The sequence below is a fragment of the Chenopodium quinoa genome, unplaced genomic scaffold, assembly GCF_001683475.1.
Source record: "Chenopodium quinoa cultivar QQ74 unplaced genomic scaffold, ASM168347v1, whole genome shotgun sequence".
Classification (NCBI taxonomy): domain Eukaryota; kingdom Viridiplantae; phylum Streptophyta; class Magnoliopsida; order Caryophyllales; family Amaranthaceae; genus Chenopodium; species Chenopodium quinoa.
The window spans coordinates 4,998,657-5,012,205 of NW_018743175.1; the positions used below are offsets into that span (position 1 = coordinate 4,998,657).

Here is a 13,549-nt window from a genome sequence, read left to right on the forward strand (position 1 = left end):
ACCAAAAAAAATTATAGACTTCTTTTTTATAGAAATTTAGTTATGCAATAATTTTTTTAAAGGTTAATTATCATCGAACAAAATTGAATATATAATATAATATGGTGTAATAATAAAACCTTATTTGCAACAAATGAAATTTCAGTACCTTAATTGAAAATATTGATTGGCTAAAAAAAATTGCAACTTTTGACAAAGTTCAGTACCTTGTTTTGACATGAACTCAAAAAGAAATAATCAATCTGGTTGGAGAAGTTATAAAGATGCGCAACAAGCCAACAACTTGTTGATTTTTTAACATGACCTCGATGGTTTTGACACTAATTTCTATATGGTGGCATGAGTAAATAACAAATTTACAAAGAAAAAGGTTGGAAGAGAATTAATAGAGGCATTAGAAATGATAGAGTAAAAAAGTTTTAATGGTAATACTAAGATTCTAGTTTATTATTCTCCTAGCACCTGGAGGCTGGAGGGCACTTGTTAACTTTTGTCTTTTAAGTTTGTTCACTATTTTTTGTCATGGAAAAGTTTTTCTCGTCATAAATGGTGTTGCACCTAATAAAAGTTTAATTACTCCGTATAAGTCTTACGCCATTCGTAGTCCAACCAAATCACAATCCTTGAGGAGGAATTCTTCACAGTATATCTCAGCCCATAGGCTTGGAAGCATATTGCACTTATCCTTAAAAACCGAGTGAGAGCTACTTGAGACTTATACATGACATCAAAACTAAGCTACATGACACCGGCTAACATTTTTTAAATCAAATCACACTATCTCCCAACTGCCATATGAACAGCATATAAATCAACTATATTGTCATCCTACTCTTCTGACAACTCATTGTTCTTCATCTTCTTGTGTATCATCAGATGCAAGTAGATGGTTAAGTGCCACCTTGGTTTTCTTTGATTTTGGCAAGCTCTCTCGAACATCATCAGCTTCACCCTTTCTTTTCAGATTTTCTTCAGTAGTCTCCTTCAATTCACCCTCTTCACCCATTTCTTCCAATGGTGCGCCCGAATCCCCATCTTTAACTTCAGCTGCAGATGCCTCTTCACCAGCCTGAACCTCTGTTTGTTTTGCCTTCTCAAGCTCTGACAGTAACGTACGAATTTCCTCATTGCTTGCAAGGTCTAGGACACTTTTCCCTGCTTTTGTCTTAGCGTTGAGATTGAAGCCTTTCTTTAGCAAGTACTTGGTTAGTTCTACATGAGAACCTTGAACAGCATAGTGCAGAGCAGTCATGCCCTTGCGATTGATAGCCTTAACTGAAACCCCTGCAGAGACAAGGGCTTTGACAACCTCTAAATGTCCCTTCTGGGCAGCAAAATGGATTGCAGCCATATCATCCACAGCTGCAGCGCCAACATCTGCCTTGTGCTTGCAGAGAGAGCTAACAATGTTTGCATGGCCAGCCCAAGCTGCCAAGTGTAGTCTAATGTTCGCAATCAAGTAAAGGATACAAGATACAGAAAATCAATAGAAATATCCAACTACAGCTCTGTTTGAATCATTTATTTCTATCAACCAACCAAGGGAGCTTCTGTTCAGTTTCACTAAAATAAATTTCAGCAAAATCGAATAAAGTTCAATAAGGAATTTTTTTTTAACTTTAACTTGTCTCGGTTGATAGCTAGGAAGCCACTAAAAAACCAAGAAGGGCGACTTAACCTCACACAGAAAGTGGGTTCTGGGTGTCATAAAGTTGATCATTCTCAAGCAAATCTTTGCAGCAGCTATATAACAAAGCAATAAATGAAAACATAAAAGCAAAAGAGGCTAACGAAAGTAGCTTGTAAACACAAGCTCATAGTGGAATAACCAAGTGTCCAAACAAAATTAAATTTACTACCTCCATCCAAATTTAGGTATTACTTTACTAGTTCATATTAAATAGGTACTGACGATTAGTTCAGAAGGGCATTCATCATTTGTTTCATTAGGAAAAATCAGAAAGGAAGAGACCAAAACAGATCATCTTACTGATGAAATAATGCTGAGACTTCAGAAGCTAATTGCATGAGAACATGCAAGGACGATGGTCGAAGTATAAAAGTTACAGCTTCTGCTCTAATACTAGCAGGCTGAGCACCCTAGAAGTTTACAAGTCAGGACTTCTCAGCATCGCTAAATTGGCTTTGCACAAGAAATTGATCTAGTCTTCTTATGGTGTGAAAATGTTACAGTGAACAAAAGCCAATTCCAGCACAACAGCCAAAAATCAACTAAAACACCTCCTCCACAAATACAGAAATACTTTAGTCAACAATGATTGAGCTGACTTCTGGAATATCAAGTACAATGACAACAACAGATAGCAGATCCACTGAAGGTTGATCAATAATCAAGAAGTATGCCGCCTTGCCCTCCTCTAAATTGACCTATAATCGATCAATAAATATAGTCTTCCAAACCAAAATATTTTAAAGCGGCCCTATAATCGATGTCAATTCTCTTAGTTTTGATTAACTGCAAATTGGTTAAGCAGCTAACCTATCCTATATCTCAACCGACCACAAGCACTTTCTTGTTAGATATATGGTTATGCTGGGAGAAAGCAGAGGAGAAGTTAATTCACTAATACTTTCCAACAGAACCTTGAACAGTTCAGTGGAAGTACTGCCTCCAAAACATTGCCTATGTCTAACTCTTAACTACTCGTTATGAATCTTGCATATTAGAAAGAATCATGTACAAATTCAACGGTAAAACTCAAAGCTAATAAAGTATCTGGCTAATTCTATTCCTTTTGGAGTATCAAAGGAATTTTATCTATTTACCCTCATGCCCTATCATATTTTCTTTCCTCCACCTCCTTATCTTACCTCTTTGCTAGCAACCTAGATAGAAACCTTACGCCTTTCAGTATGTGGCTCACACAGAGAGCAGACAAAATCTTCATGGAAAATTTGAACTATATCTACAATCTACATATTCACCAAAATCAGAAATGTACTAACATGAGCCACATTCTTAAGGAGATTTTCATCTTTCTATTGAAAGACTTGAGAGTCGTTGGGTTGCATCATTAGCACAGGTTTGTAGACCATAAGAACTTCTTGGAATGGGTTGGACCATGGTTTTATTTGTTTGGTTGGGCTATTTAAGTATGAAATCTCATACCTGGGGGATTCTAACCCCACCCCATTCCCTTGAAATCTCATACCTACCTCTCCCCAAGGATTCATAATTCATACTATCACTCAAGTATGAGAATCCATTCCATGATTAAACCAAACAACTTTAGATTGGCATGGGATATAGAATCCATACCACCCAAGTATGAGAATCCATACCAATCCATTCCAGCTTAATGAATCAAACGACCCCGTACTTGTACTTTTTTTAAGATACTAAGTCAGCTCAATGCACAAACTAGGTCAATGAAATAGAGCAAAAAAGTAGGAAATATGAAGACCAACTACTCAACCAGCCATAAAATGTCAAGTTCCAGCAAGATTTGTAAAGCTCAATGTTAAATTAAATATAGTCATTTTTTTCATTGCCCACTAAGACACCAAACACTAATATTATACAATGCTTATTTAACCAATTCAAGACAGAAAATTTTCAATATATCCAAACTTAATCTCAAAATCACATGCATGCTGTAACGTCACTGAGATTATCATTTAGGTGAAGTACGCAAATTCATCTTTGAAGGACATAGCATATGAAGTCCTAGCATTATATCTATATGGCTATCTATTGGCAAGAGCTGGATGAACAGGCTGATTCTCATCTCTTCTTCCTCTCACTCTCCTTTCACTAATCTGAATTTGATCATCAGAGCCTTTTCTGGCTTAATGTAACTTAGTTCCTCAGCACCATTGGTTCTTTAAAAGGTGAAACTCTCCTAGTTTGAATATCTAAGGGCAGGACGCCTTTTGTCATTCCTAGGAGAAGACTTATAAAATTTGTTCTACAATTATCTGTTACACTCTTAGTTCATGCTTCAAGGCATCGTTCATAAGAGAAAACCAACTCAACAAAAATCCAGATTCAAATACAAATATGATGTTTGGAGAACCACTTCATGGTGTTATTCTGTACTATGCCTGACTCAAACACCACTTGAGATTAATGCGTGGATCATAGAGCAGTTGCTCACCAATACACAAGTAATGCAAATTTCCACTTTTGAAATTAAGAGTTTCTACAATCAAACTTATTACCCCTTTATCCTTATCACTCTAATACTACCATACTGTCAAAATAAAAAATAAAATAAAGAAAAAAGGAAATGGAAGCAATCAATCTATACCAAATAATGAACAGATCCAGCAATGCTACCATAATGTCATAAGATAAATGATGCAGAAATCGATTACATCACAAGGATATAACAAGAAATTGATAAAGAGCAGCTTATGCCATATCATGCTTTACAAATAACTACATATCCAAAGAGCACCACCACCATGCACCTCACATTTACAAGAAAACCCAAGTTTCTACTACTACTTCCATTTCAGATTTCACATACTCTTCAAATTTTCAATGTGAAATATTTCAATTTTACTGACCTAAATACTTAATCAATTCATTGTTAATGTAACAAATGCACAACCCCAACTAAATTATACCACTAGTAGTCTATTAAGAACTCCTCAAAAACCTAATTTGAAAACTGGGTATCCCAGGTAGAACAAAGAAATTTTCAATAAATAACTTATAAACAAACACTTTGATAGTTTCATCAAAAAAAATTCAAAACCCACTTCAAAAACATCAAGATAGATAAAAATAAACAAAGTCGATTAACACCCATCAACTAAAATGAAATTCTGAAGCTCAATCAAAGCAGAAAAATTCAATCACAATACAAATTAATACCAATAATTGAATACTCCGTAAATTGCAATAAATTGAAAGAGAAATAGGATACGGAGTTCTGGAATGCTTATCTCTGGAATTGATAGCTAAAGGGTTAGAACTGATAATCAACTCAACAGCAGTGACATCTCCATTCTTTGCAGCAGTATGAATATCATCATCTCTGTTGTTCCCCATTCCTTCTTGCTGTTGTTCTGCAACTTCTGCTTCAAAATTCAAATACCCACTGCAAATATCGGGTGGGGCGTCTTGTATTGTTATCGGGTTTTCGGGTTTATTGTAATCGGTTTTGGGTATGAAGCTTGTGTTTGTTTAGGGATATTTAATGGAGTGTATTCTTCTTTCTTGTGAGGGAATGGAATTAAAGGCCCAAATCATCAATTTGTTAAAATGGTCATCCCAAACATAGACCCGGGTTGAACCAGACTTGAACATTTGATTAGAAAAAATTAAATCGAACTCGACCAAAAGATCCGGTTCAAAAGGTTTTTTTTTTTTTTTTTTTTTTTTTTTTTTTTTTTTTTTTTTGAAACAAATCAATTCATTAATTAAAAGTCATACGGCATCTCAAATGAAATCTAAATCAACAAATATATAAAATTGAATCAAATAAGGGTTTCCTTCATCAAAGCTACGATCGTTGTATAGATCTAGCACTGTGTTACATCTCTCGCACACATCGCTGGAATATACAGTCTTTTCGTAGAGACGGTCTAACGATTTATTGTAGCCGTAAGGATGATTTTCATCTGATTCAGTATTTAGTTAAGAGTTTTTTTGGAGCTAAAAGACTTGCTTTTTAAAAAGCTATTTGGGTTGTTTGGTAAAAAGCTTTTCAAAAGAGTTTTTGGTCCAAATTCTAAAAGCTTGGAAAGAGCGTTAAAACAGCTAATACGTAACAACTATTTCTTAACACTTTTACTCAAAAAAGTAATTATGATCGGCTAGTCAAAAGAGTTAACGCAAACAACTACCTGCTAACAACTAATTAAAACAACTAGCAACTAGTCAACCACTAGCTAATTGTCAAATAGGGTCAAGGTTAAATCTGAATCTAACATGTACATTCGATTAAACAACTCTATCCATCTCACATACAAAATAAAGTCGATCTACAATCAGCGGCAACATAACTCACCTAACAAATTACATGACTTATGATAAGATAAATTCAAATTGACTTGACCGAACCTAAAATTGAGTAAGATTAAAATTAATGCTCGCTCCATGGTAATATTGGCAATATATTTCCTTAACTATAGTTGTTTTTCGAGAATCTTGAAAGCCACCACCAGAGCCAAAGAGGACTAGTAATATATATCTTTAACTAAATAATTTAATCTCTCAACAATTTTTGTTTTTAAATCATTTAATTGGATGTCATCAATAATTAACATAAATATGTATATTTTCTTAACTAGCTCAATAGTTGGCACTTCCTCCATTTGAGCATATTTGATTTAATGATTTAAACACATATTTTTGAAAATTTATACCGGAGTAGATATCAACCAACTTAAATAGCTAATACAATTATACAACATATACTAAATGATGTAGTCAGTCATTAAATAGTGAACTAATTGTCAAACAACTCCAAAACCTCAAGTGGTTTAATTTGTTCATTTTTAAACAACGGAAGAAGAACATGTCAAAGAAGGACGTATAAACTAATTATACTCAGCTCGTAATTGTTTAGTACATGTTTATACGAAGCATAATTTAATTTAAAAATAATAAAATAAACTGAGCAGTTATTTTGACATTAGCAACACACGTAAGAAATAGGGAAGAATGGACTAACCGTATAATATAATAAATAAATGGAAGATTTGTGTAAAAGGACTTTTTAAGTGGTCGATTTTGTTTAAAATGACCTTTTAAGTTAAAAGTTATGAAAAAAACCCTTTTAAGTTGTATTATGTTGTGAAAGGGTACTAGGCTGGGTTTTCCGGATGGTCAACAATGGAGCTCCGACGTTGACTCTCACGTGGGGGTCACGTGACTTCTAAAAAAAAGCCCACACGTTTTTTTCCCCCAAATTTCCTTCCTTTTTGAACTACCCTTTTCATTTTTCCCCGTTTCATACTTCCTAAAAAAACGTGTGGGCTTTTATTTAAAAGTCACGTGACTCCCATGTGAGAAGTCAATGCCGGAGCTCCGCCGTTGACTATTCGGAAAACTCAACCTATTACCCCCTCACAACATAATACAACTTAAAAGGTACTTTTTCACAAATTTTCACTTAAAAAATCTTTTTTAAACAAAATCAATCACTTAAAAAATTCTTTTACACAAATTTTCCTAAATAAATTTGTATAGTTGCATGGATTCCATCTCCATGTAAACCATGCACTAAAAAAAACTTAATTCAATGTTGTTGACTTTAAATTTCAAAGTAGAACTTTGTATGGCAAGCTTTTAATTAATGTGAAACTTAAGTAAGCTCTTACTTTGAGGATTACGTACTTTAATTGCCTTTGGCTTTGGCTTTTTATGTTGTGCATGTCATATATATATATACTCGTCCTACGTTAAGTTCTTTTTGCTAATTTGTCTTTGTTAAAGAAATTAATTAGGGAGCTAATGATTTTTTCACATATGATTGAAATTATATTGTGATTGGAAACATGATCAATGTAGTAAATATATTTAATTTTTGTAGTGTTTGAAGGACTTGTGATGTGACAATATATACATGAAAATCAATACGTACAATAAAATGATTGTAAACTCACAATAGTAATTTTTATACTTCGTTATATGATTACTATAGTTTGTGTTGTTGAAGATAAACAAACAAGTAATTAGTGATAATATGATATTCATATAACATAGCCACATAGGTACACAATTGTGAAAATACATAATAATGGATATCAGGATAGAATAATCTAGCTATCGAGCTATATAACTCCTCACATGCTATCTTGACCTGACTACACCAATTAAAGTTTGAGACGGACATGGGACTAAGGCCTTGTTTGGTTGGATATGGGAAGTAGAAATTTCCATGAAATCTCAATTTGTATGAAATTGTAATTTCAATCAATTTCCAAAAATTGTTTGGTTAGATGTAGGTATTCCTACTTCCCATAGGAAGTTCCACTTACGTAGGAGGGAGTAGGTAAGTTAATTCCTCCATTTTGTGGGAAGTAGAACTTCCTAGGAAGTCTCAATTCCTATATTATTGTCAACCAAACAAGTATGCATATATTCATTTCCTAGGAAATCAAACTTTTCATGAATCTAAATGTCAACCAAACAAGCCTTAAGGTATAAGGGAAATCTTCCTTCATTCACTCCCAAAAAGTCTACTAATTTGATCTATCCATTCCTTTACTAGTAGTTTGAATTCAAAGTTGTGATCGCATAAGGTAGAATCTCTACCACTAAATTGGTTTACCTTATACTTCCTCCGTTTTTATTTAGTTGACACGTTCAATTTAGACACACATATTAAGGAGAGGAGAGAGAGTGAGAGAGAATGATAAAACAAGTGGAGTAGCTTGTAAATGCAAAGTATAAAATTTACTCAAAAAAGAAACCTGTCAACTAAAAAATAACTTTCTAAAAAAGAATATGTGTCAACTAAAAAAACGAATATAAGTATATATATTAAGCTAGGACCTTTTCCATATAGGATGTTGGATACAAGTCATAGAACTACACACGTTGAAAACATATTTTGATTGATCTAATTTTAATTCTTATTTTACGACAAAACATATAGTCAACTAGTCAAGAGCCCTTACATAAAGTTGCTGCCGGCCAAGTTGAAAACTTAGGACGAGGTCCAAGCTCATAACAAATTTAAACTAGCTATTATTGTTGCCTTCTTGCTAATAAATTTAGGCAAAACATACAAAGCACTGATTAATTTATTAATAAGATGACGAAGATTTGTCATTATATTGTTGTTAATTTGTTCATAATATTTAAATTATAATAGTCAAAATCATAGCAGTTATAATGTTTTTGTCATCTTTAATTTGTAATTATCTATTACGCTAATATACTCTCTAATGTTACCTTACACGTATAATTTGAGTTGAATGACAATTTCATATCAAGTAGTATTATTATTATAATTATACATTTATTTATGAGAGGGGGTTATGGGCTCACCACTTACTATGACATACGTAGTAGTAGTTGGCGGCAATTTTGTAAGTACCCGTCACTTGGGTATATACTTGTATGATATAAAATAAAAGTACGGAGTAAATAGTATACTCCATTTAAAAAATAAACTTTAGCCATCATTCTAAATAGGATCATCTAATTTAAGACCATTTTAGAGTCTTTTGAAGCCTTTCAGTCTTAGCATGTGTTTTGTGAACGCAATCAGGTTGCAGACGATGTTGCTTTTCTTGGTTACTCTATCCCAACACATCAGGAAATTGATCCTTTTTTGGATAGGATATTTTCTTATTTTTTACTTTTCGATAGATTATGGCATGGTTTTGTGAGAAGAAATTCCTTATCTCTACCTATATCTTACCTTTTTAAAAAATAAAAAAATAAAAATTAAAAATTTAAAAAAGGATCATCTGATCTGATTTTGAACTGCAGTCTGAAAATTATTCAAAACTTTTAACTATATATATTCATAATTGGATCATTTAATTGGTCTTATTTTGGACTGTGGTGTGGAAATTATTCTCCTAGGTACTACGTTTAAATACAACCCCAGAACGTGTACTACATATATCACTCCTCTTTCCTAAAACATGTACAAGTAAAATTACTATAGCATTAATGTAAATTATTAAAGAAGGAAAAAAAGTCAAGCTCTTTTGGTATATGGAATTGCTTAGGGTTTACTTCAATGTTGATACTAATACATGAAAAAGAGATGTCAAGATGGATATGGTTGACACTTGGGAAGAAACAAAGTTAACCACCCACCATGTGTAACATGGATCTCGAAGTTATTAGCTTGTGAACCAAGTTCACAGCCTTTTTTTCCTTCTTTGTTTAGTTTCTTCCTTATTCAATACTTCATCAATATTCAATGTTGAGAGTGAAGGTATGATCGATCTAAAATATAGCATGTTGCCTAAGTAAAGTTACAACTTATCCCTATATCATGTAAATGTTGTTATATGAGATGTAGCTATTGATTGATCTTATACATAGAAACAAAAATTATATGTATGTGTTGGAGCTGGAGTGTGAAATCATCATCTCATTGCATCCAAAAAAGGCTAAAAATATAAATTTCGACCATATGAATCACCAATGTCCTTGGATCGAGTTTTGCAAACACCTACATAAAATAAATATGACAAGTGATACACCGACCACTATTTTACAAGATGATCGATCACAAAATTTCACATCACAACACGTGAACCATGTACACCTTGCAGCGTCCAAAAACCGCACACCCTACTACCATCCTCATATATAATTACATATAAAAAAATACGATCGATTCTGCTCTATATACGAAGTATAGAGTTAATTGTTACATGATGACCTTAATGTTCCATTTCTCCTACAATTTTGAGTAGTTAAACATATAATATTCTGAAAATTACATCACAACAAGTAAATTATTATGGTTGAATAAGATCCTTAAACCAATTGATAGATTCTTTGCACCATTTCTTCCTCTTCTTTATTATTCTACCACGTATTATTATATTAATAATTATTCCACGGGGAGGTCACAAGATAGCTTTCCATTTCTTCTAAGCCACTAGGATACCCCACAAAAGGACAAAAAATTAAAATAAAAATTTAAAAAAATTTAATTTAAATTTTAAAAGTGATTAAAACAAAGTGATTTGATCCTTTGATGTTGCTTCCCATCTACACCAACTTTTTGTAAAAGAATTAAAAACAAAAATAAATAAAAAAAAAGGGAGAAAAAAAAAAAGTATTTGATGAGAGAAAATGATTAGGGGGGGTGTTCGTGTGGTGTTTGGTAGGACAAAGAATTTATTTTTAGTAAAATTAATTAATATCCAATATCCAATCAAATCTTTGAATATTAAGTAAATGCATACCACAAAGATATGAAATGAATATTTTAAAATATATTTTAAAATGATTTAGTTATAATATTACAAAAGGTATGAAATTGATAATTAAATAGGCTTTTTCTATAATTTAATTAATATTATTACACATATATAAAAATTTGGCCCCCCTTAATACAAGTCAAAATGTTTATTTGTATGGTGGTTAGTATGTCTTCTTTGTGTATTTTTATGCATCTTTCTTTCTTCTCACCTTCTAATCTCTTTCCTCCTTACTCCAAATTAAACCTCCATTTATTTCCACTAATCATGATTAACCCAACACTTTAATCATTTTTCTTTTTTTTTTTTCCCTAGACATATAAATACACCAAAACAGTACCCTTACTTCTAGGACACTCACTAACAAGCTAATACAAAGTATAACTTACACAAGACTTATAATATAACTAGCATTATATTGCTTACCTTCATTATTATTTCTTCATTTCTTTTGTTTGAACAAGATGGGATTTTTTTCCTTAGGGTGTTTTGGGTGTAAACCGGGCTCGAACGACGACCGTGTTACACCGGAGAAGGTGTCGGTACACAATGAGGCGGTGTCGGTAGGGGTGGTGAAGAGGTATAGTTGGGTTGAAATTGAGAATATGACCATGAAGTTTAAGGAAGTGATTGGTGTAGGAGGGTATAGCACAGTTTACCTTGCTAAATTCCCTAATTCCTCCTTAGGTGCTGTCAAAATTTACAATAGCAGTGAAAGACTTAACCAAGTTTTTATGAGTGAATTAGAGATCTCTCAAACACTTCACCATTCCAATATTGTTAAACTCCTTGGTTATTGTGATGAAAGAGGTATGTTCAAGCAATGAATCCTTCTCAACATAATTTTAAATTGATCGATTTTCGAGTTTGGGTCGGGTCATATTTGTTTCTAGAAACAGAATTCTCCTCGGTGTTGAAGGGTATTTTACGGAGGAAAATTCTATTTCCAGAAACATATTGATTATATATTTATATATATAATATGTTACATGGATCATTATTGATTATGTAATCGGGTTTTATGTAAATCAAATGTAGATCATTGCTAATCATTTTTTTGTTTGTTTGTTAAACAGATGAAGGAGTATTAGTTTTTGAGTACATACCAAAAGGGAACCTACAAGAGGAGCTACACGAGCGCAATCAAATTCCGTCTATATCACCAGATAAGGGAGGCTATGGTTTAAAATCACAACTTAATTGGAAACAGAGGATTTCAATAGCATATCAATTAGCCCAAGCATTAGAGTACCTTCATGAGAGTGGTGACCTCCATATAGTTCACGGGGACATAAAGTCCTCGAACGTGCTCTTAGACGAATGTTTCAACTGTAAGCTCTGCGACTTTGGGTTTTCGAAGATGGGTTTCTCATCGATGATCAAGCCACCCTCTTCATCGCGCATTGCTATGATGGGTTCACCAGGGTACATAGACCCACACTACCTTATGACAGGGATCGCGTCTAAGAAGAATGATGTTTACAGCTTCGGAGTCATACTGCTAGAGCTTATTACAGGGTTTGAGGCCTTTATTTCCTCAGGAGGTGATAAGCAAGTGCTTCTGACATCGATTGTTCGAACAAAGGACACATTTGATGTTGAAAAGGTCTCGAAAATGGCTGATCCAAGGATGGTTAAAGGGGAAGGGTTTGACAGAGAAGAGGTTAAGGCTATGGCATTCATTGCAATGGACTGTCTTCATCATTTGCCTAGTTTAAGGCCTTCTGCATCAGAAATCTGCAAGAGTTTCAGAGAAAAATTCTGTTCTGATGAGAAACTGTAGAAGTATAAAAATACAGTTAATTTTTCATAGAGTTAGGAATAATAATGTCATGCAGTCTTCTTGTATAAAGTATAAAAAATGCAACTCAGAATACAAATCTGACAAGAGATTTTAGATTAGAGGTGCTTTCTAGGAGTACAGAAAAACAGCAGGAAAAAAATTCTGATCTGATGCAGATTGGAAAAGGAAAAAATGCAGTTTGTTTGCATTTTTGATTGGTTTGATATTGTGAATTGATTGTGAAAAGTTTTGATTTTTGCTTATTTCAATTTCTTCTTTTGATCGTTATGTGTATTGTATTTTGTCATTTTATTGTTTACTACGATTTGCACAAAACAAAAAATCTTCTATTCCACCTTTCGCGTTACACATCTAGGCCAATTAACGCCGTTGTTCATGCTATCAATGTACCATACCACTTCGTTTTTGTATTTCCAAGAACAAATTGTTACTAAATTTAGGTAACCAAAACGAATTACATATATAGGACGATACAAGTACATAACAAATGAAATAGGCAAGATTATATTGTTTAATTTTTCACCCGTGATCCATAAGTAGCATTGAAATTGTCTCAACCTCATAAATTCACGGAATTATTAGAATGATTTGTCACACAAAAAAAAAAAAAAAAAAAAAAATGGTGACGACAGTAGTTATTCTAAGCGAATGGAGTACTCATCTTACCAATAAATTGTGGTTGGGACTTGGGAGGATTTTGTTAGGGTGTGTAATGTGAAAGTCTGAAAGAAGATTATTACAAGTTGAATGAGTACTACTTACAGCTAAGATGATACAAGACTTTGTTAGACAGTTACACTTAAAGACTACCAAAGTCTCCCTGAATATTGTTAGCCCCCTACTAGAATTAAATTAAATAGCATACTATAG

The 13,549-nt window shown here is 33.1% G+C and overlaps 2 protein-coding genes across 2 annotated transcripts; one reads left to right on the forward strand and one right to left on the reverse strand.

Annotated features, from left to right (window-relative positions):
* Nucleotides 1–601: 601 nt before the first annotated feature.
* Nucleotides 602–5,337, reverse strand: LOC110732679 (ankyrin repeat domain-containing protein 29-like). The gene is made up of 2 exons (XM_021912650.1): nt 4,896–5,337; nt 602–1,442 (listed from the first exon to the last, which is right to left on the reverse strand). The coding sequence occupies exons 1-2, from the start codon at nt 5,018–5,020 to the stop codon at nt 845–847; spliced, it is 723 nt and encodes a 240-aa protein (XP_021768342.1). The 5' UTR covers nt 5,021–5,337; the 3' UTR covers nt 602–844.
* A 5,673-nt stretch (nt 5,338–11,010) lies between these two features.
* LOC110732680 (probable receptor-like protein kinase At1g33260) lies at nt 11,011–12,946 on the forward strand. Its single transcript, XM_021912651.1, has 2 exons — nt 11,011–11,685; nt 11,952–12,946. Exons 1-2 carry the CDS (start codon nt 11,340–11,342, stop codon nt 12,656–12,658), a joined length of 1,053 nt encoding a protein of 350 aa, XP_021768343.1. The 5' UTR covers nt 11,011–11,339; the 3' UTR covers nt 12,659–12,946.
* Nucleotides 12,947–13,549: the final 603 nt, after the last annotated feature.